The 23702-nt window shown below is 35.4% G+C and overlaps 1 protein-coding gene and 1 pseudogene across 1 annotated transcript; one reads left to right on the top strand and one right to left on the bottom strand.

The window, feature by feature from the left end:
- Positions 1–6664: 6664 nt before the first annotated feature.
- LOC125131763 (olfactory receptor 12-like) lies at positions 6665–7600 on the top strand (annotated as a pseudogene).
- Positions 7601–16428: 8828 nt separating this feature from the next.
- Positions 16429–17412, bottom strand: LOC125131775 (olfactory receptor 9K2-like). Its single transcript, XM_047788541.1, has one exon. It carries the CDS (start codon positions 17383–17385, stop codon positions 16429–16431), a length of 957 nt encoding a protein of 318 aa, XP_047644497.1. The 5' UTR covers positions 17386–17412.
- Positions 17413–23702: the final 6290 nt, after the last annotated feature.

The raw sequence follows: 23702 nt of genomic DNA on the forward strand, positions 1-23702 counted from the left end.
CCTTAACCCACTGAGCAAGGCTAGGGATCGAACCTGCAACCTCATTGTTCCTAGTCGGATTTGTTAACCACTGCGCCACGATGGGAACTCCTGTTACCTCTTCTTTAAATGTTGGGTAGCATTGACCTGTGAAGCCACCTGAGCTGGACTTCTGTTCGTTGACAGGTTTTTATTATTGATTCAATCTCATTACTAGCAATAAGTCTGCTCATAATTCTTTCTTTTTTTTTCCCCCTTTTAAATTTTCTTTGGCTGCACTTGTACCATGTGGAAATTCCTGGGCCAGGGAATGAACCTGCACCACAGTAGTAACCTGAGGCACAGCAGTGACAAAGCTGGATTCTTTAGCTACTGAGCCACCTGGGAAATCCCTCCTCCTATTTTCTATTTCTTGATTCAGTCTTGGGAGATTACACATTTCTAGGAATTTGTCCTTGTAAGTTGTCCATTTTATTGCCATATAATTGTTCTTGGTAATCCTTATGATTGTTCGTATTTCTGTGATGTTGCTTGTAACGTATTCTCTTTTGTTTCTGCTTATGTATGTTTGGGTCCTCTCTTTTTTCTGATGTGTCTGGCTGAAAGTTTACCAATTTTGTCTTTTCAAAGAACCAGATATTAGCTGCACTGGTATTTTCTGTTTTTTAGTCTTTTATTTAATTCTGCTATGATCTTTATTGCTTCTTTCTTATTACTCACTTTGTAGTAGTTTTCCTTTTTCTCTATTTTCCTTTTTCTAGTTCGTTTAGGTACAAGATTAGATAATTTGAGATTTTTCTTCTTACCTGAGATAGGATTACATCAGTATAAACTTCCCTCTTAGAACTTTGTTTGTGCTTCCTATAATTTGATCATCATTTTTTCATTATAATCTGTCTCCAGTTACTTCTGATTTCTTCATTGACTCATTGGTGATTTAGTCGCATATTTTTTCACCTCCACGTGCTTTTTTTTCCTTATAGTGAATTTCTAGTCTCATACCATTGTGGTCAGAAAAGATGCTTGATAGGATTTCAAGCCTCTTAAATTTACCGAGACTTGCTTCGTGCCTAGTATGTGATCTATCCTGAAGAATGTTTCATGTACACTTGAAAAGAATGTGTATTCTGCTGTGTTTTTTTTTTAAATGAAACTTCTGTATATCTATTAATTGCATCTTACCTAAGGTATTACTTAAGAACCATGCTTTTCTTAATTGACTTTCCATCTGGAAGATCTTTTGAAGTAAGTAGGATGTTAAAAGTCTCCTATTCTTTTTTTTAATTTTATTTTCCCACTGTACAGCAAGGGGGTCAGGTTATCCTTACATGTATACATTACAATTACATTTTCCCCCCAGCCTTTCTTCTGTTGCAACATGAGTATCTAGACAAAGTTCTCAATGCTATTCAGCAGGATCTCCTTGTAAATCTATTCTAAGTTGTGTCTGATAAGCCCAAGCTCCCGATCCCTCCCACTCCCTCTCCCTCCCATCAGGCAGCCACAAGTCTCTTCTCCAAGTCCATGATTTTCTTTTCTAAGGAGATGTTCATTTGTGCTGGATATTAGATTCCAGTTATGAGTGATATCATATGGTATTTGCCTTTGTCTTTCTGGCTCATTTCACTCAGGATGAGATTCTCTAGTTCCATCCATGTTGCTGCAAATGGCATTATGTCATTCTTTTTTATGGCTGAGTAGTATTCCATTGTGTATATATACCACTTCTTCCGAATCCAATCATCTGTCGATGGACATTTGGGTTGTTTCCATGTCCTGGCTATTGTGAATAGTGCTGCAATGAACATGCGGGTGCACGTGTCTCTTTTAAGTAGAGTTTTGTCCGGATAGATGCCCAAGAGTGGGATTGCGGGGTCATATGGAAGTTCTATGTATAGATTTCTAAGGTATCTTTAAACTGTTCTCCATAGTGGCTGTACTAGTTTACATTCCCACCAACAGGGCAGGAGGGGTCCCTTGTCTCCACACCCCCTCCAGCATTTGTTATTTGTGGATTTATTAATGACGGCCATTCTGACTGGTGTGAGGTGGATATCTCATGGTAGTTTTGATTTGCATTTCTCTTATAACCAGCGATGTTGAGCATTTTTTCATGTGTTTGTTGGCCATCTGTATATCTTCTTTGGAGAAATGTCTATTCAGGTCTTTTGCCCATTTTTCCATTGATTGATTGGCTTTTTTGCTGTTGGGTTGTATAAGTTGTTTATATATTCTAGAGATTAAGCCCTTGTCGGTTGCATCATTTGAAACTATTTTCTCCCATTCTGTAAGTTGTCTTTTTGTTTTCTTTTGGGTTTCCTTTGCTGTGCAAAAGCTTTTCAGTTTGATGAGGTCCCATGGGTTTATTTTTGCTCTCATTTCTATTGCTTTGGGAGACTGACCTGAGAAAATATTCATGATGTTGATGTCAGAGAGTGTTTTGCCTATGTTTTCTTCTAGGAGTTTGATGGTGTCCTGGAGTCTCCTATTCTTATTGTGCTACTGTCAGTTTCTCCTTTTATGTTTGTTAATATTAGATTTATCAATTTAGGTGATCTATGTTGAGTATATATATATTTACAATTGTTATATCTTCCTGTTTGAGCAATCCCATCATCACTATGTAATATCCTTCTTTATTTTGTTACTGTACATTTTAAAGTCTATTTTGCATATTCCACCTTACCTTTGTCTTGTTCCATTGGTATGAAATACTTTTTTTCCATCTCTTCACTGTCAGTCTGTGTGTGTCTTTAGATTTTATTTTATTTATTTATTTATTGTCTTTTTTGCCATTTCTTTGGGCCGCTCCTGTGGCATATGGAGGTTCCCAGGCTAGGGGTCTAATGGGAGCTGTAGCCACCGGCCTACACCAGAGCCACAGCAACGCGGGATCCGAGCCGCATCTGCAATCTACACCACAGCTCACGGCAACGCCGGATCCTTAACCCACTGAGCAAGGGCAGGGACTGAACCCGCAACCTCATGGTTCCTAGTCGGATTCGTTAACCACTGCCACGACGGGAACTCCTGTCTTTAGATTTTAAATGAGTCTTTTGTAAGCAGCATATATATGGGTCTTTATTTTAAATCCATTCTGCCACTTTATGTCTTTCAAAAATAATTTTTATTAACACATAGTTGAATTACAATGTTGTGCTAGTGTCAGATGTACAGCAAAGTTATTCAGTTATCTATGTATATTATATATATTAATTTTTTTACATTCTTGTTCAGTATAGGTTATTACAAGACATTGAGTATAGTTCCCTGTGCTATATAGTAGCTCTTGTTGGTTATCTATTTTATATATGGGATTATATATATTTGAATTCCAAACTCATAATTTATCCTTCCCTCCTTCCCCTTTTGTTAACCATAAGGTTGTTTTCTAGGTTTGTGAGTCTATTTCTGTTTTGTAAATAAGTACGTTTGTATCATTTTCTAAGATTCCACATAGCAATGATACCGTATGATATTTCTCTTGCTCTTTCTTTACTTAGTGTGATAATCTCTAGTTGCATCCATGTTGCTGCAAATGGCATTACTTCATTATTTTTATGGTTGAGTAGAATTCCATTGTATATCAGTACCACATCTTCTCAACCCATTCACCCGTTGATGAGCATTTAAGTTGCTTACATATCGTGGTTATTGTGAATTGTGTTGCTATGAACATAGGGGGTACATGTGCCTTTTCAAATTAGCCTTTTCTCCACTATATGCCCAGCAGTTGGATTGCAGAATCATATGGTAACTCCATTTTTAGTTTTTTAAGGAACCTCAATACTGTCCTCCATAGCGGTTTCACCAATTTATATTCCCACCAACAGTGTAGGAGGGTTCATTTTTCTCCACATCCTCTCCAGCATTTATTATTTGTAGACTTTTTTGATGATGACCATTCTGACTGGTGTGGGGTAATACCTCATTGTAGTTTTGATTTTCATTTCTCTAATAATTAATGCTTTTTTTTCTTTGCTTTTAAGGGCCCACCGGTGGCATCTGGAAGTTCCCAGGCTAGGGGTCAATTCAGAGCTTCAGCTGCCAGCCCATGCCAGTCGCAGCAATGCTGGGATCTGAGCCATGTCTGTGACTCACACCACAGCTCATGGAAAAGCTGGATCCTTAACCCACTGAGTGAGGCCAGTGATCTAGCCTGCATCCTCACAGACACTAGTTGGGTTTGTTACTACAGAGCTATGATGTGAACCCCTCTAATAATTAATGATGTTGAACATATTCTGTAATTTTTCTTTTGGCATTATGATACAAAAATACATTACTGTTGAGAGAGAAATTAGTCTTTGAGGGGGAATACCTTGCGAAGAGAAGGCCCACCACTCTAGCTTCCCTCCCCTTGAGAGAATTTCTCTCAGGACCCATCCCAGGTATATTTGTTGGTTTAATCCATGAAAAATACAGTAAAGAAAAATATAAGCTACAACTTTTTGCTAGTATTTGTTCACCTTAGTAATTTGAGTCATGATCTTAATAGTGATGAAATGCAATTGACATTATAGAAAAACTTCCTGTTAAATGAAGGTTTGCTTCTTTTTTCATACAGTTGTTTCCTCATGAATGAATAATATAGTACATACAGTAGACGTCACATATATATAGCAATGTAGTATATATAGTCTATATATACATTTACATATAGTATATATATATAGCATATATTTGGTACATATGTATCCACACATGTGTATCATATATATAGTATATATAGTAAGATGGGAAGTAGTAGCCATCCTTGAGAATATAATTTATATTTTAGTTATTTATCCTCAACACTCATCTCTTTAAGGTAACTTTCTTTATGTGATTCTTTTCAGTTTCCCACTGAAACCATAAACTTTATGTAAAAGAACTTTAAGGAAAATATGCACTTGGTAATTGGCTGCTCTGTCAAGAGTTTATTTTGCCCGTTCCTCTGTCTTGTAAAATCTATCAGTCATCATTTCTAACAACCACCAATTTTTAAAAAAAAGTCAATATTGTAACTGGACCAAATTGATTTTTAGTATACTTTCATAGCCCCAATGAGCCTTAAAATAATTTTGTAATTACTGAAACCATAGCAATAATACCACCAAAAATTGTAAGAAACCTTATGAAACATTTTATAACTTAGGTCATACATAATTTTTCTTAGTGTAATTATATAATATATATTTATTTACGCAAAATTATAGATTTTTATTTTAAAACTATAAAAGACACTTATGTAGTATATCATTTTTTCAATTAATTTTTTAGTTTTCTTTTAATTTTATGATATATTATTGAATAATAAGCCATTATACTGCCCAAACTCATCATTCTAAGTAAGCCTCTTCAATCTGTTTTGGACTCAATTTCCCCATTTATAAAATTAGACTAAAAGATACTTTTTTTCTAGCTCTTACTGTATTTTGCTAAGGACACTTTATGGTCATTATAGCAAAAACCTAAATAAACATGATGCAAGATTTCTATTTATTTATTTTGGCTTTTTAGGGCCGCACTTGTGGCATATGGAAGTTCCCAGGATAGGGGTCAAATTGGAGCTGCAGCTGTTGGCCATAGTCATGGCTAGAGCAACACAGGATCCAAGCCGCCTCTGCGTCCTACACCACAGCTCAGGGCAATGCCGTACACTTAACCCACTAAGTGAGACCAGGGATCGAACCTGCATTCTTTATGGATACTAGGCGGGTTTGTTACCACTGACCCACAACCAGAACTCTGCAAAGTTGTTTAAATAAGTATTTCTTATTTTTTTTTCTTTTGGAGCCACTTTTCAATTGTCCTATGTGACTTCTACCTTTCATATGCACCAATCTTTGTATTTCTAATTTGATGTACCTGCTTCTGGAAGGACAGAAAAATCTCTCTTAAAGATCTTAGAATTCTATGCTTGTATTCCGATCTGCAAAATCCAAAGTAAGCAAAAGAGTTAAGAAAGGAAGGAAGGTAGGAAAGAATGAAGTAAGGAAAGGAGGCAATAAAAGTCTGATTTCATTGCGTTTAGGAAGTTTAAGCAAGAATCACTTCTGTTTTCAGCAGACAAATACTGTGCCACTAAGAGTATATGTCACCATGGGGCAAAAATAATAGAAGAAACAAGGATATGATGTTAGTGTGTAAAAGGATGATGCTTCTGTCCGGATCTGAAGGATTTCTACTAAGATAACAAAGACAGATACAATATTTATATATTATTTTTCCATAATAGATAAATTAAAAAGTCATTAAAAAATAAAATGAGATCATGAATTGAACAAATTTCACTCCAGGTAAAATCTTAAGTGGATTATAATGTCTGAGAAATAGTACTAAGGGAGGCAACTTTCAAGACCAATAAGCTGATAATAAATCCAGAAAGGAAAGGTTCTTATTTCCAGGTATTTTCTTAGAATCTACATTTTCTCAAAGCACACTTGGACTGCAAATCTGCACTATTTGCAAATTAAGCCAATCTGAAAAAGGCTAACCAATCATATTGAACTCTTCACCAAGTAGACTTTTTAAAAATAGTAACCTCAAAAAAAGGTAACTTCTTTAAAATAGTATAAAATATTTGGAACAATTTCATAGGAAATGAATTTTCTGGTTCCTACTTATTTTCATTACAACAAGTATTCTGATCATTCATTTATTTTATGTTTACCATGTTTCCAGTTCCACATACATCTCAGCTATGAAGAGTGAATTGCATAGGAACTACTCAGAGGTGACTGAGTTTATTCTGCTAGGTTTCAGAACTCCTCCAAAGTTACAGGTCCTCCTGTTTCTGGTGTTCTTGCTGATCTACATGGTCACTGTGGTGGGAAATACCAGCATGATAATTGTCATAAAGATGGACTCCAGACTTCAGATGCCTATGTATTTCTTCCTCAGAACCTTGTCCTATTTAGACCTCTGCTACGCCACGGTCATTGCCCCCAAAACTTTAGCCAACTTCTTGTCAAGTTAAAGGAAAATTTCTTACAATGGCTGTGCAGTACAATTTTTCTTCTTTGCCCTGTTTGTCACAACTGAGGGCTTCCTTCTAGCTGTTATGGCATTTGATCGATTCTCAGCTATTTGCTCCCCGCTCCTGTATCCTACGCACATGTCTCAGAAAGTCTGTGTTCAGTTGGTAACTGGATGCTATATCTGTGGCTGTATCAACTCCATAATACAAACAGGTTTCACCTTCAGTTTGCGTTTTTGTGTAGAAAACAGACTGGACCACTTTTTCTGTGACGTCCCAGCCCTCCTCAAGATCTCTTGTGTCGATACCTTTGTGAATGAGGTTGTACTGTTTCTTCTCTCCGCTCTCATCATCATCACCACCACAACAGTCATTCTGCTTTCCTATGTGTACATCCTCTGCTCTGTCTTAAGGATTCCTTCAACCCATGGCAGGAGTAAGACCTTCTCCACCTGTGGCTCCCATATAGCGGTGGTGAGTCTGTTCTATGGGACTGTGTTCTTCATGTATGGCCAACCTGGGGCCATCTCCTCGCCAGAGAAAAACAAGGTTGTGGCTGTGCTCTACACACTTCTAATACCCATGCTCAATCCTCTAATATACAGCCTCAGACACAGAGATGTGAAAGAGGCTGTGAAAAGAATATTACACAGGAAATGATTCCCTCACTGATATTTGTAAAACTATTATCATTGGACAAGGTTTGTTTTTGATGGGTCTTAGTCATCTTTGTTTTTGTAAAATGGTGATATCAAAGATATTTATTTATACGGCAACAAATATTTTTCTAAGTTTTAAAAATTATATTTCTTATATGTATAGAGATCATTATTTTATTTGCTTGGAATATGTGAAAATATTGTATGTTTTCAAATTAGGATGTGATAATATGATAATAGTTTCATTTGATTTTACTTAAGTAGTAAATATTATGGGTTTCTTTTATTCATTAAAATGACATTATATATATATATATATATCTGAAGTGTTCTTTCCCTTTATTATACAAAGCTAGTAATCTGATATATGTTTGGACAAGATGACAGCCCCATTGTGTAAGTGGCAAAATGGAATAATAATAGTTGGTTACATAGAACACTTTTGATAAAAGGTCTATCCTTTCCCAAAGATCCAGGTGTGTACTCTGAATATTATCATTCATTACTACTCATATAAAAAGGGGGCCTGTAATATAGTATCTGAGGCTCAATTCTTCACATGGAAAACATCTGTCAATAGCATTTTAATTTTTATTTCCCCTTTTCTTAATATTGAATTATATATTTTATTATAATAAAAGCTGTTACATAAAAATCGGGTACTATATGACAGATATAACTTTAATCACAATTTTCAAATGAGGAAATTGAGACTAAATTACTTGGTGTAGACAAAACTCTACACCAGCATGGCTTCAGCATTGTAATTACCCAAATATACCTTCCAAAGCACATGGAACACTCTAAAAATGTATCCTCACAACCTAAAAATCATTTCTGAATGGATTTATAGATATGGAGCCAGACTAAGGAATTATAACTAATTTGACCATTCCCCTTTTATTATGTTCGTAGACATTATTCTGTGTTTTCAACATCTTAATCAATTTTTGGTGTAGAGCAGTAAGACATGTGCATATGATTCTATTTATTGGACTTGACTCTCTTTTAAATTCTTAATATACTTAGGCACTGCAAATCAATTACTTTTTAACAATAATTTTTATATATAATTTTAAAATATTGGCTAATAAAAAGTTGTTTTAAATATATGATGTAGACTGAGGTATAACATTCCTATCATCAGGGATGGAGACTAAAGTCTGAAAGAATTCTGTACAACACAAACCTTTTGAAAATAATTTTTAACGTCCTTTAGTCTCACATATTTTAGTTACTTTCTCATAACTGACTTAGTATTACTTAGCATAAAACACTAGGTTTTGCCACTTGTTTGGGTTTTTATGCCTTTCTAAGTGCTCCTGCGTTCCACTGGACGTATTAAATAACTTTGTATGCTTTTCTCATATTAATCTGTCTCATTTCAATCTAATTATCAGTCCCACCCAAAATTCTAGAATGTAGAGGAAAAATTTCACCTCCTCTACATTATCAAGTGTTTTTATGCCTCTATCGAGATGATATAATTATTTTAATCCCTTTTTCTATGAGTGTGGTGAAATACACTGATTTTCTAAAACAAAGCCAACTTTGTATTCCTGGGCTTTAATCAACTTATATCCCAACATATTATGTACATTATATACTACTGAATCAGTTTCTGAATGCTTTAAAATCCTACTTTAATACGGTAGAGGCATTTACAAAATATTTTTCCCTAAAAGTAACTGCCTAATTGTTGTGAAGTCAAAGATACGATCCAGGCAAAGATGTGCTCAACTGCTCCGGATTCCTGGACAGTTCTTGTTCCAGGAGCAAACTCTGGCTGCAGCTGCAGTATGCTGCCATCTGGTGGCTGCTGTCCACTCTCACCAAATCTAAGGCAAAGATTCTAGGTACTGTGATAGAGTGGAACTTCCAGAATAACGGTTAATAAATCCAAGTATTCTCTGAGCAAAGGAGCTTGGGTGAAGATAGGTAGAAATGTAAAAAGCCTCCAAACACTTTCCTGTCTCCCGAGATAAGCTGTCTCTGGCATTGTCAGCCCTTTTCCCCTCCCCTCCTTTTGTCCTTTTCCTCAACAAAAATAGATCCTATAAGATCTCATTCTCTATTTCAATAAAGGAATGAATAGAAAATGGAAAACATTTGCCGATTATGGTATATCTGAATTTTCTTATGCTGAGGTACATTTTCACAGGGTCTTACGGAATTTTGTTTAAAATTGTTGTGTATATGTTCATCATTAAGGAGAAGCAATGTTTGGTTTCCTCATCCTAATCACTGCACATTTTGGACTCGAGCTTGTCCTAACATCGTTAAAAGATGGGGATTTTTTTTCTCCTTTTTTCATTCTGAAGAGAAGCTCTTAAAACAGTGAAATTTCTCCCCCTTTCAAGGTTTGCAAGAACTAACAGGAGTTGTCATCTGAGAAGGAGTTTTTATTATAGAAAGAATTGGGATTTATGAATCAATTGTTTTAGTAGTTACCAAAAGGTGTGCTGGTCAAAATATTTAACAGCTTCTTCGTAATTTTTATCTAAAATGCTTCTATATCAGTAAATAAATCAGTGATACAAGACAGCCTCTTCTACCAACATGGGTCATTCTAAGGGTTTCCAAATTATTGATTATTTTTACAAACTTCTGTGAGAAACATTTGGTTTGACGTGCTATCACTGAATGTTGCCTTGGGCATAGTTTACATGAGGAGAAAAGAATCAAGCAAACTATGACAACAGTTGCCACAATTAAATTGAAAGTTATTAGATGATTAATGTTTGAAAAAGTACAATTTTCTTTCAACACAATTGTTCATAAGGCTAAATCCTCTGCAGGCTTCTGCTTAACTAATATCAACTACATTTAATTTTTTAATAACTTCTTATCTTGTTCCTGATCTTTAGATGAAGTTTTTCAGTATTTCATCATTAAGAATGATATTCTGTATAGGTTTTTTTTAAATAGATACACTTTATCAAGCAGAGGAAAACTTCTGCAAATTGTTATCAGGAATGAATGTTGGGTTTTTTCAAATGCTTTTACTCCATCTCTTGAGATGATTAAATATATATATATATGTAGCACATATATGACATTTTCTTATATTTAATATATTTGTTAATACAGTAAATTCCATTTACTTATTTTTGAATGTTAAATCAGCTATGCATTCCTGAGATAACTTCTAATTTATCATAATATTTTTTGATTCTTTGTTGGACTGAGTATACTAAAATTTCTTTTAGAAATTTTGCATCTATGTTCACTACAGATATTGCCCTATAGTTTACTTTCCTTGTTTTGTCGCTGTCTGGCTTAATTCAAACTTTACTTTGGTTTCACAGAATAAATTAGGAAGTGTTCTGGAAGTATTCCTTTATTTTAAAACCTTTGGAAAATTTGTGTCAAGTTTTTAGTTAAGTTTTTACTTAAATGTTTGGCAAAAGTCACAAGGGAACTGAACTAGAGGTTTTCTTTGTGGGTAGCTCATAACTACAATTTCAATTTTTAAAGTTGCACTTGAAATAAACTGGAGCAATCGTTGGAGTTTCCACATTTCTTTTCTGTCTTTTCAGGAATCAGTGTTGGTCATTGCCTACTCTCCAATATCTTGGAAAAGAATATAAATGTATGTGTGTGTGGGGGGGGGTTTAATATTATAGTAAATCTTATAATTTTCAGAGTATAGCTCTTTTTCCTCCTTAGGTAGGTGTATCCCCAGGGTTTTTTTTTTTGATATTTTATTTCTCTTTCTGATTGTTGTTAATATATAGAAATTAAAGCTATTTCTGAGTATTAATTTTGCAACCTGCAACTTCACTGAATTCATTGATGACCACTAGGAATTCTCTGGTAGTGTCTTGAGATTTTCTATGTATAGTATCATGACACCTGCAAATAGTGACAGTTTTACTTTTCTTTTTGCAATTTGGATTACTTATTTCTTTTTCTGCTCTGATTACCATAGCTAGGGCTTCCAAAACTATGTTGAATAAAAGTGGTGAGAATGGGCATCCTTGCCTTGTTCCTGATCTTATGGAAAATGCTTTCAGCCTTTCACATTTGAATATGATGTTAGCTGTGGGTTTGTCATATCAGGCTTTCCCTCCATGCCCACCTTCTGGAGAGTATTTATAATAAATGGGTTTCTGCCTTTTCTTTTGAAGAACAGACTTACTTTATTAAACTCAAATTATTTCAGGGATGGCATTTTGAGTCTTGGGATCATTTCTCTTATGAGAAAAAATGGGATCATTTTTCATCCCATCCTCAAAATTTCTATGATCCCATGTTATAAATGATTTGGGTGTTATCATTCATAATCTAAGAACAATTAGGAATCACCACAGCAGGAGTCAATCATGTGCTTTTACTTATTTTGGAAAATTTAAAGTCTGATCATCTCCATGTTTGAGTACCATGGTCTCAGGTCTTTTTTTTCTTAATAGGTGTTGTTCATTCTCTTTTCTTGACAGTAAAGCTACATGGATTATCTCTAGTAGACTCCATTCTGCCACTCTTACACTTTCAGGAGGACAGCTTCTTCCATGCCTTAGTTATTATTTCCAGGAATCCAAGTGAGATTCTTTCAAATTTTGTTTTGGTGCAAAGAACTACAGTTTTCCATTTTTGTGGGCAAGCCTTTTTCTTTTTTCTTCATTTTATTTTATTTTCCCACTGTACAGCGAGGGGATCAAGTTATCCTTACATGTATACATTACAATTACATTTTTTTCCCCACCCTTTGTTCTGTTGCAACATGAGTATCTAGACAAAGTTCTCAATGCTATTCAGCAGGATGCAAATCAAAACTACCATGAGATATCACCTCACACCAGTCAGAATGGCCATCATTAATAAATCCACAAATAACAAGTACTAGAGGGGGTGTGGAGAAAAGGGAACACTCCTGCACTGTTGGTGGGAATGTAAACTGGTACAGCCACTATGGAGAACAGTTTGGAGATACCTCAGAAATCTATACATAGAACTTCCATATGACCCCGCAATCCCACTCTTAGGCATCTATCCGGACAAAACTCTACTTAAAAGAGACACGTGCACCCGCATGTTCATTGCAGCACTATTCACAATAGCCAGGACATGGAAACAACCCAAATGTCCATCGACAGATGATTGGATTCGGAAGAAGTGGTATATATACACAATGGAATACTACTCAGCCATAAAAAAGAATGACATAATGCCATTTGCAGCAACATGGATGGAACTAGAGAATCTCATCCTGAGTGAAATGAGCCAGAAAGACAAAGACAAATACCATATGATATCACTCATAACTGGAATCTAATATCCAGCACAAATGAACATCTCCTTAGAAAAGAAAATCATGGACTTGGAGAAAAGACTTGTGGCTGCCTGATGGGAGGGGGAGGGAGTGGGAGGGATCGGGAGCTTGGGCTTCCTTTTTTCTTGTTATGAGTATTCTTAGAGCTTATATTACTGTTGCTATTTCAATTGTATCATTTTTCATAGTATATGTGAGATATAATCATGTTTATATATATGCATATATATATAGTTCTAGGTTTTATATATATTAATTTAGTTAATGTACACAGCAACTCTATGTGAAGGTAGCATATCTCCAGTTTACAGATGAGGAATACATATGATTGAGAAAAGAAATGAAATAGTGAGATTATGAAAAGTATATGTGAAAGTAAGAAATTTAAATATGTTTAGCACCATGTATAGGTGAGAGTATAAATTCAGTTCAAGTTGAATATATATATGTATATATACACACACACAAATACATACACATATATATGTGTGTGTATATACATACACATAATGTCAACAGATTTATGTAAAAAGTCAAATAAAAACAGTTTGAGACAATGAAGATATATAAGATACTCAGGTAACTGTGAATAGAGTAATAACATTTTAATGTAGTTTAGAGTTGTTTTAAGGTATTTCATAAGTATGTAATATTTTACATATTTGTACATATATGTAAACACTGAATAAAAATTTATAAAAGAAATAATAAAATAATTATAATACTAGTAATTCAACTAGCATTATGCTATTAGTGGACTAAGCAATGCATATTAAAAAATTCCTTGCAAGTTTGAAGAGTAAAAAGGAAAAAATCACATATGTTCTTTGTGTTCCTTGTTCAATTATTATCAAATTAGTAGGTATGTCATTTTTATTCCTAAATATTTTGGGTTAGGAATTTTTTTAGAGTTCGATATGAATCATAAAACCTATCTGTCATGTAAATGCACAAAATGGACCTGCACTCTTCGTGTATACCCAACCATCTCCTCCTAAGAGAAAAACATGGTTATGGCTGTGTCCTGTGTTCTTTTCATCCCTTATATCCTCTGATTTATAGTCTAAAGAATAGGGAGGTAGAAATGCTGTGAAAAGGATATTATTGAGAAAAATACATTTTCATTGATCTCTAGCTATCTACAAAACTGAAGACGAGGGATTTCCTACTGTGGGTCAGCGAGTTAAGGACCCAGCGTAGTCTCCTTGAGGACATCGGTTCAATTGCTGGCTTCACTCAGTGGGGTCAGGATCTGGTGTTGCCAAAAGCTATGACATAGGTCACAGATGCGGTTTGGATCCAGTGTTGCCATGGATGTGGCACAGGCATGAAGCTATAGCTCCAATTTTACCCGTAGCCCAGGAACTTCCATACGCTACAGGTGAGACCATGAAAAGAAAAAAAGAAAAAAAAGAAAGACTAAACTTAATGGAATAGTTTCAAATAAAGGTTGAATAACCTTCTAAAGGTTCATCTATGCAATAGCAAATGTCAAGATTTCATTCTTTATAAAAAAGAAAAATTAATATTACCATACACACCATATACATATGTATATATAACACATCTTCATCCACTCATCTATTGATGACCACTTAGGTTCCTGATATACTTTGGCTATTGTGCATAATGCTCCAGTGATCACAGGTGTGTATATATCTCTTTGCATTACTGTTTTCTCATAGTTTGGTGAGATTTCTTGGGTTATGTTTAGATTCTTTTCCCATTGTTTTTGTGTATAGATTTTGCTTGGTGATTACCATAAGGGTCATATAAAACTACTAAAAGTTGCTATTTTAAGATGATAGCAACTTATGTTTGAATGTTGTCTCAATAAATTTTTACTTACCCCATATGTTACCTTTTTGGTGTTGTTTTTACATCTTTTTATTTTGTATATAGCGCAACCAATTATTCCAGTTTTCTTCATTTTACTACTCTTGTGCTTTAATCTTAGTAGCAGCTTGATAAATGGTTAAACCATTATTTTACTATATATTTGTCTTTACCAGTGAGTTTTTTTTTTTTTTACTTTTAAATGTTCCCTTGTTAATAGACAGTATTTTCCTCTTCAGGTCAATGAAGGCCCTTTAACACTTCTTATGTGGCCAGTTTAGTGGTGATGAACTCCTTTAATTTTGCTTGTTTGGAAAACTCTTAATCTCTCCTTCAATTCTGTATGATAATCTTGCCAAGTAGACTACTTCTGCTTGGAATTATTTTCCTTTCATCCCTCTGAATATATGCCACTCAGTCCCTTCTGTCCTGCCAAGTTTAAGCTGATAATTTCATGGGCCACTCTTGTATGTAACAAAACGGGTGCTTTTCTCTTGCTACTTTTAGGATTCTCTCCTTATCATTAGTTTTTGACTTTTTTTGTTTGTTTGTTTCATTCACAGCATAAGGAAGTTCCTGCGCCAGGGGTCAAATCTGATCTGCAGCTGCAACCTATGAAACAGATGTGGCAACACTGGATCTTTATCCAATGACTACAATGTCACCCCCACCACCCCAGACACAGGCTGCTGCCAAGGGTTCTGCAAACAAACACTGCCCTTTGGCCCCCTCCTCCCTTGGAACACGCACAGCCCACCATTGCCACTGCTGAGGGCCTCATGGCATGTTTCTGCCACCGCTTCTGAGGATCCTGTGACCAGGCACAATCCTTCACCCCCACCTACCCTGGGAATGCACAAGCCCTGACATTGCTACTGCCAGGGTCCCTGTGACTGGGTGCTGTATCCTCCTCCCTAGGAGTCACTGTCACCACAGAGGGCCCTGCAACCAGCCGCAGCCCTTGTCACCACTTCCCCATGGATCACTGCCACTGGCAAGGGACTGGTGACCAGGTGGAACCCAAATGTGCCACCTGTTGCCCCCAACTCCGTGGAAGCATCAGATACCTGCATATACCAGTTTATTACATCATATTGTGTTATCTCTACCAAGTACATACATATCTACCTAACATGTTTCTGACTCAAGATAAACACTACCCCAAACAAAAGGCTTTAAGAGTCAAGAGCAAACTTTGAATACATTCTTCCTAGAAACAAATTACATGGCAATCTTTACCTTTACCCAAAATGAAGACGAAGGACAGAAAAAATCATTCCACTCCAAATTCAACAGGCAGACAAATACACCCCCAAGGTATTCCTTGGCTATAAGCACATGGGATTCAAATAATTTTTTTTTTTGTCTTTTTGCCATTTCTTGGGCCGCTCCCACGGCATATGAAGTTCCCACGCTAGGGGTCAAGTTGGAGCTGTAACCACCGGCCTATGCCAAAGGCACAGCAACTCAGGATCCGAGCCGCATCTGCAACCTACACCACAGCTCACGGCAATGCAGGATCCTTAACCCACTGAACAAGGCCAGGGATTGAACCTGCAACCTCATGGTTCCTAGTCGGATTCGTTAACCATTGAACCATGATGCGAACTCCTCAAATAAACTCTCTTAAGAATAAATATTTCTATGATCAAAGGGTATATTATTTGAATCAGCGCTTCCCCAAATTGTTATCGTGCCCATGTCTTTCAGTTATATCACTGCTAAATTAAAGTGAAATAAAAACATTTTACCCCCAGGATCTTTCCCAGAGCCTCTTTGACATCTTTGTTTCTTAGAGAGTAAATCAAAGGGTTCAACATGGGAGTGACCAGGGTGTAACACAAGGAGGCCACTTTACTCAGCTCAGGAAAAGTGTCAGGAGTGAGATACATAAAAAAAACACCACCATACAGTACACTCACGACTCCTAGGTGAGAGCTGCAAGTGGAGAAGACTTTCTTACGCCCCTCAGTAGAGCGTATTTTTAGAACTGTGGACACAATATACACATAGGACACAACGATGACAATTATGGTAGGAAAAATGATAATGACGCACAAGGAAAAAGAAACCATCCTATGAACATAGAGATCAGAACAAGAAATCCTCTGAAGGGGACGGTAATCACAGTAAAAGTGGTCAATGGCCCGAGACGCACAAAAGGATAAAGTAAATGTCATGCTGGTCTGAAGAATGGAGCTGATGCAGCCACAAAAGTAGGAACCTGCCACCAACTGAGTGCAGAGACGTGTTGACATGTGGACAGAGTAGAGGAGTGGGTTGCAGATGGCAATGAAGCGGTCATAAGCCATGACTGCCAGGAGAAAGCCCTCAGTCACAATGAAGAGGGTGAAAAGAAAGAACTGCATCACACAGCCTGCCAAGGAGATGGTCTTGCTCTCAGACCAGAAGTTGATCATAGCCTTGGGTGCAATAACAGACGAATAGACGAGATCAACGAAGGAGAGGTTGCCTAGGAAGAAATACATTGGTGTCTTCAGCTGGGGGTCAGTCATAATAACGGCCATCATGCCAACATTCCCCAGCAGGACCATGGTGTAGACCAGCAGAAAGAGCAGGAAGAGGAGAGAGTGGAGCTCTGGGCGGACCCTGAAGCCTACAAGAATGAAGTCAGTCACTCCTGAGTGGTTGCTTGTTCCCCTGTCCCCCATGCCCATGGCAGAAACCTATTGAGAGGCACAAGGCAAAATCAATGAAACTGTGGCTGTGAGTCTGGTGCCATAAATCCTCTCTAAACTGTAGAAATAAATTATTTACAGCTTAATGAGATACTGCATATAAAACAATTTTAAAGTCAAGAAGATGCAGGAATTTGGATTAGCATTCACTAGGCTTCTGAAACACTTATTCTATTAAGCAGCGAAAGAAGTTATTTGGTTATTTTATTTAAATCATACCTTTTAAAGGAGTGCAGTAAGAAAGTAGCCTGTTTTCCTGTGCAATTTTACTCACTTTCTAAATTTCTATTATGAAATATATTTATAATTATCTTTATCTACATGTATTGCATATTATTTAAAATAGGAGTATTGCGTATCATCTCAATGATAGTGTTCATAGCCATTATGATAGCTATGTTAGTGTCTCAATCATTGCATGGCAGTAAAAAATAATTTTAACATGTTTTACCTTATTTACCTCAATATAGTTTCCAATATCATTTTGCCATCTTTGATTTAGACTAAAAACCAATGATATGGATATGTGGAAAACAGTAACATCAAAGAAATCACTAAGTGTTGATGAAATTCTCTCAATCTACTCCCAAATATTTGTTTCTTTCCTCAGATCAAAACCATTTACACAATAAATTCATTTTACTGCCTCATTATAAATATTGCATTTCCATTAAAAGCTATTTAATTTAAAGATAGTATAATCATTTTGAAGCAGAGAGAGAAAGTGGTGACATTCCAATCCTTACACAGTAGTGAATGCCTTTCTACCAAGGCTGCATCAATTCAAAGGATTTCACTCTTTTAGACAAATGCAAGTTAACTTCAGTAATATACATAAAGGAAAGTTCCTTTCCTGCATTCTACTATACTTTATATGTCTTCAAATAATGCTAATGGGGTAACCATGGACATTTAAGGACCATAGCAACCTTGTGTCATCCAGAGTCCAAGATCATGTGCCAGATTATCAACAGTGGTCTGTACGATGCCCTTAATTATTCTCACTCCTCTGCAATATCCTTCGGGATATTTCAGCATTGTGGTTTTGCTCATCCTCTGTGATGCATTCCACTGGGAGATGAGTAATCATAACGTCAACCATGGTGGCATAAGTGTAGACTCCAGGGCTGTTGTCCATGAGGACTGCACTCACCTCAGGTACAAACAGTTTTCATCATAGTCCAAATACTGGAACTCTTCCTTCTCTAGTTGTATATATCCCTGGGAAATTTTTCTGGACTTTATTTTCTTCACTAACAAGGAAAAATTTTTAAATCCCTAAAGCATACATATTGCTAAGTATATATAGAGAGATTTAAAAGTTTGTACTATATGTGAATCAGCTTTGGATAAATGAAATATTTTAAAATATGTACTAAATTATATTTTTTATGACTTTAAAAAGACAAAAATTCACTCTAAATTATGACTACCTGAATTTCTCCCTGCAGGCAGATTTCAAGATGTGACAAATGCCCTCTAAATCACAAATCTAACATCACATAATGATTTCTCATTTTATGTTTTCCTATATTTTAATTCAGGACAGTTCAAAATATAATGGAAGAAATGATAGCTTTCAATAAAATTATTTTTAAATTCCCAGTCAAAATATTTATGAGATCAGAATCTGTATTTAAAAATTCCTTGAAAACTATAGATGCCTGAAAGACTACATTAAAATTGAAGACATAATACAGATTTTCAAGAAACAATACTCTATTACATAAGCCTAGTATTATACAAAATGTCCTTTTTGAAAAATATTTTTATAAGTGAACTTTAATCATTTTTATAAAATCATTTTTTAATTAAAAGATATTTTTAGAATATTTCTGAGTTTTTTTTTTCAATGTAAAGACAGGAAAACGTTATGGAACCAGAGCTTATCCTGAGTATAATGCAGTATTAGTAAACATTTAATCAGTATAGGAAGAGAAAGCAGGTTAGGTATTTTAAAGAGGAAAATATTAATTAAGGCTAGTTAAAGTCTGCTGACCATGTCTTTGTCTTTTTGAAATATCACTATTCAGATCCTCTGCCTGTGTTTGTTTAATTTTTTTTAAGTTGAGTTGTATGAATTTTTTGTATATTTTAAATATTAACCTCTTATTCAGATGTATTGTTTGCAAATACCTCTCTGATTCAGGAGGCTCCCTTTTCATTTTGTTAACAGTCTCCTTCATTCTGCCAAAGCTTTTGGGTTTGATGTAGTCCCATTTGTTTATTTTTGGTTTTGTTTCCCTTGCTAAAGGAGACATTAAAAAAATATATTGTTAAGACCTAGCAATATAGATACTTAACAATATTGTCAAAAAGCATACTGCCTATGTGTTCTCCTTGGAGTTTTATGGTTTCAGGTTTTATATTTAAGTTTTTAACCTATTTTGAGTTTATTTGTTCATAATGTATGAGAAAGTAGCCCAGTTTGATTCTTTTGCAGGTAGCTATCTGGGTTTCTCAACTCCACTTATTGAAAAGTCTGTATTTTTCCCACCAATGATTATCCTATATTATGTTGAGATATGTCCCCTCATTGTTGACCATTTTCATCATGAATGGATACTGAAACTTGTCAAAATATTTTTGCACCTATTAATGTGATGATGCAAATTTTCAATTCTTTCTTTTTTTTTCTTCTTTTTTTTTTTTTGTCTCCAGGGCCACACAGGGCAGAAGGAAGGAAGTTCTCGGACTAGGGATCGAATCAAAGCTGTAGCTTTCAGCCTATGCCATAGCCACAGTGAGGAAAGATTCAGGCCACGTTGCAACCTTATACTAGAGCTCAAGGCAGCAATGGATTCTTAACCCACTGAGCAAGCCCAGGGATTGAACCCGCCTTCTCATGGATACTAATTAGGTTCTTTACCTCTAAGCCACAATAGGAACTCTATATTTTTATTTTCAATTAGTTAATGAGGTGATCACACTGAATTGTTGATACTAACCCTTCCTTGCATGCTGGGAATTAATCCCACTTAAAGATGAGGCATGATCCTTTTACGGTGTTATTGAACTTTTTTTTTTTTGCTAATACCGGGTTGAGGATTTTTGCATCTATGAATAACAGTGATATTGGGCTATACTTCTCTTTTTTTGATCTCATGTCTCATTTTGTTATCAGGGTTATGTTGGCCTTGTAGAATGAGTCTGGAATTTGTTTCTTCCTCTTTAATTTTTGGAACAGATTGAGAAGGATAGATGATACTTCTTTGTTAAATGTTGGGTAGCATTCACCTGTGAAGCAACCTGGTCTGGACTTCTGTTTGTTGATTGGTTTTTATTACTGATTCAATCTCATTACTAGCAGTCATTCTGCTCATATTTTCTTCTTATTCTTTCTTTCCTTTAAATTTTTTTGCTGCACTTTCACCATGTGGAAATTTCTGGGCCAGGGAGTGAACCTGCACTACAGAAGTAACCTGAGGCACAGCTGGATTAAATGACAAAGCTGGATCCTTTAGTTACTGAGACACCAGGGAAATCCCTGCTCCTACTTCCTATTTCTTGATTCAGTGTTGGGAGATTGTATGTTTCTAGGAATTTCTCCTTTTCTCTTAAGTTGTCCATTTTATTGCCATATAATTTTTCTTAGTGATCTTTATGATACTTTTTATTTTTGCAGTGTTGTTTGTAACATTCTTTTTTGTTTCTGATTATATATGTTTGGGCCCTCTTTTTTTCTGGTGAGTCTGGCTATAAGTTTACTGACTTTGGTAATATTTTCATAGAACTAGACTTTAGGTGCATTTGTATTTTCTTTTTTTTTAATCTTTTATTAAATTCTGCTCAATCCTTATTATTTTTTCCTACTGCTCACTTTGTAGTGATTTGTTTTCATTTATTTTCCTTTTTCTAGTTCTTTTAGCTATAAGATTAATTTATTTGAAATTTTTCTTCTTACCTGAGGTAGGATTGTACCAGTATAAACTTCCCTCTTAGAACTTCATTTGCTGCTTCCCATAATTTGATCATCACTTTTTCATTTTCATTCGTCTCTAGTTACTTTTGATTTCCTATTAACCCATTGGTTATTCAGTAGCATATTGTTTCACCTCCACATGTTTTTGTTTTTGTAGTTTTTTTCTTATAGTTAATGTCTAGTCTCATACCATTGTGGTCAGAAAAGACACTTGATAGGATTTCAAGCCTCTTAAATTACTGAGACGTGTTTTATGGCCTATTTTGTGATCTATCCTGAAGAATGTTTCTTGTACACTTGGAAAGAATGTGTATTCTGCTGTGTTTTTTTAATGAAACTTCTGTATATCTATTAATTGCATCTCATCTAAGGTGTCCATTAAGAACCATGCTTTTTTTTATTGATTTTCCATCCGGAAGATCTTTCGAAGTAAGTAGAATGTTAAAGTCTTCTACTCTTATTGTGCTATTGTCAATTTCTCCTTTTATGTATGCTAATATTAGCTTTATATCTTTTGGTGATCTATGTTAAATACATATACATTTACAACTGTTATAACTTCTTGTTGAAGCAATCCCATTATCACTATGTAATATCCTTCTCTGTCTTTTTAGTATCTATTTTACAGTCTGTTCTGTCTGCATTGTCAGGTGTCTTTGTTCTTGTTCCCTTGGCATAAAATACCAATATCTCCTCACTTTCAGTCTCTGTGTGTCTTTAGATCTGAAGCGAGTCTTTTGTAGGAAGCATATATATGGGTCTTTATTTTAAATCCATTCTGCCACTTTATGTCTTTAAAACTTTTTTTTATTAAAATATAGTTAACTTTACAATGTTGTGCTAGTTTCAGATATAAAGTTATTCAGTTATATATGTATATTATACATATTAATTTTTTTACTTTCTCTTTCACTATAGGTTATTACAAGATATTGAGTATAGTTCCCCGTGCTATACAGTAGGCTACTGTTGGTTATCTATTTTATATATAGGGGGATACACACACACACACACACACACACATATATATGTTAATCCCAAACTCCTAATTTATCCTTCTCCCTTACCCTTTTGTTAATTGTACATTTGTTTTCTAAGTTTGTGGGTCTATTTCTGTTTTGTAAATAAGTACATTTGTATCATTTTTTAAGATTCCACATATAAATGATAGTGTATGACACTTCTCTTTCTCTGTCTGGCTTTCTTCACTTAGTGTGATAATCTCTAGTTGCATCCATGTTGCTGAAAATGCATTATTTCATTATTTTTTATGATTGAGTAGTATTCCATTGTATGTAAGTACCACATCTTAATCCATTCATCTGTTGATGAGCATTTAGGTTGTCTACATATCTTGGCTATTGTGAATTGTGTTGCTATGAACATAGGGGCACATGTACATTTTCAAATTTATAGTTTTCTCCAGATATATGCCCAGCAGTATTCAGTATGATACTGTACTTCAACTCTATTTTTAGTTTTTAAAGTAACGTCCATACTATCCTCCATAGTGGTGTTTTCATGAACTTATATTCCTACCAAGAGTGTAGGAGGGATCCCTTTTCTCCACATCCTTTTCAGCAGTTATTATTTGTAGACATTTTGATGATGACCATTCTGACTGGGGTGGGCTGATACCCCACTGCAGTTTTGATTTGCATTTCTCTAATAATCAATGCCTTTTTTTTTGGTCTTTTTTGTGCCACACCTGCAGCATATGGAAGTTCCCAGTCTAGGGGTCCAATTGGAAAACTGGAGCTTCATCTACCAACCACAGCAAGGCTGGATCTGAGCCATGTCTCTTGGCAAAGCTGGATCCTTAATCCACTGAGTGAGGCCAGTGATCTAGTCTGCATCCTCATGGATACTAGTCAGGTTTGTAACTGCTGAGCCATGATGGGAACTCTAACAATTAATGGTATTGAGCATCTTCTTCTCTCATTTTTTTTGGCATTATGATGAAAAGTACATTACTGATGAGAAAGAACTTAGTCCCTGATGAATACCTTTCAAAGGGCGGGTCCACCATTCTGGCTTCCCTCTCCGTGAGAGAATTTCTCTCAGGACCCCTCCCAGCTATATTTGTTGGTTTAATCCATGAAAAATAAAGATAAAGATAAGCTACATTTTTTTTCTAGTATTTGTTCTCCTTTTTATTTTGAGTCAATGATCTTAACAGTGTAAGAATGCAATCCACATTGCAGAAAAACATCACAAAAGATTTGCTTCTTTTCAATAATTTTGCTTCCTCATGAATGAATACTATAGTACATAGAGAAGAGGCTTTAATAAAATGGGAAGAACAGCCTCTTGAGAATATGTTTCATATTTTAATTATTTATCCTCAACACTCATCTCTTTAGGATAACTTTCT

Source organism: Phacochoerus africanus, chromosome 7, assembly GCF_016906955.1.
Source record: "Phacochoerus africanus isolate WHEZ1 chromosome 7, ROS_Pafr_v1, whole genome shotgun sequence".
NCBI lineage: Eukaryota > Metazoa > Chordata > Mammalia > Artiodactyla > Suidae > Phacochoerus > Phacochoerus africanus.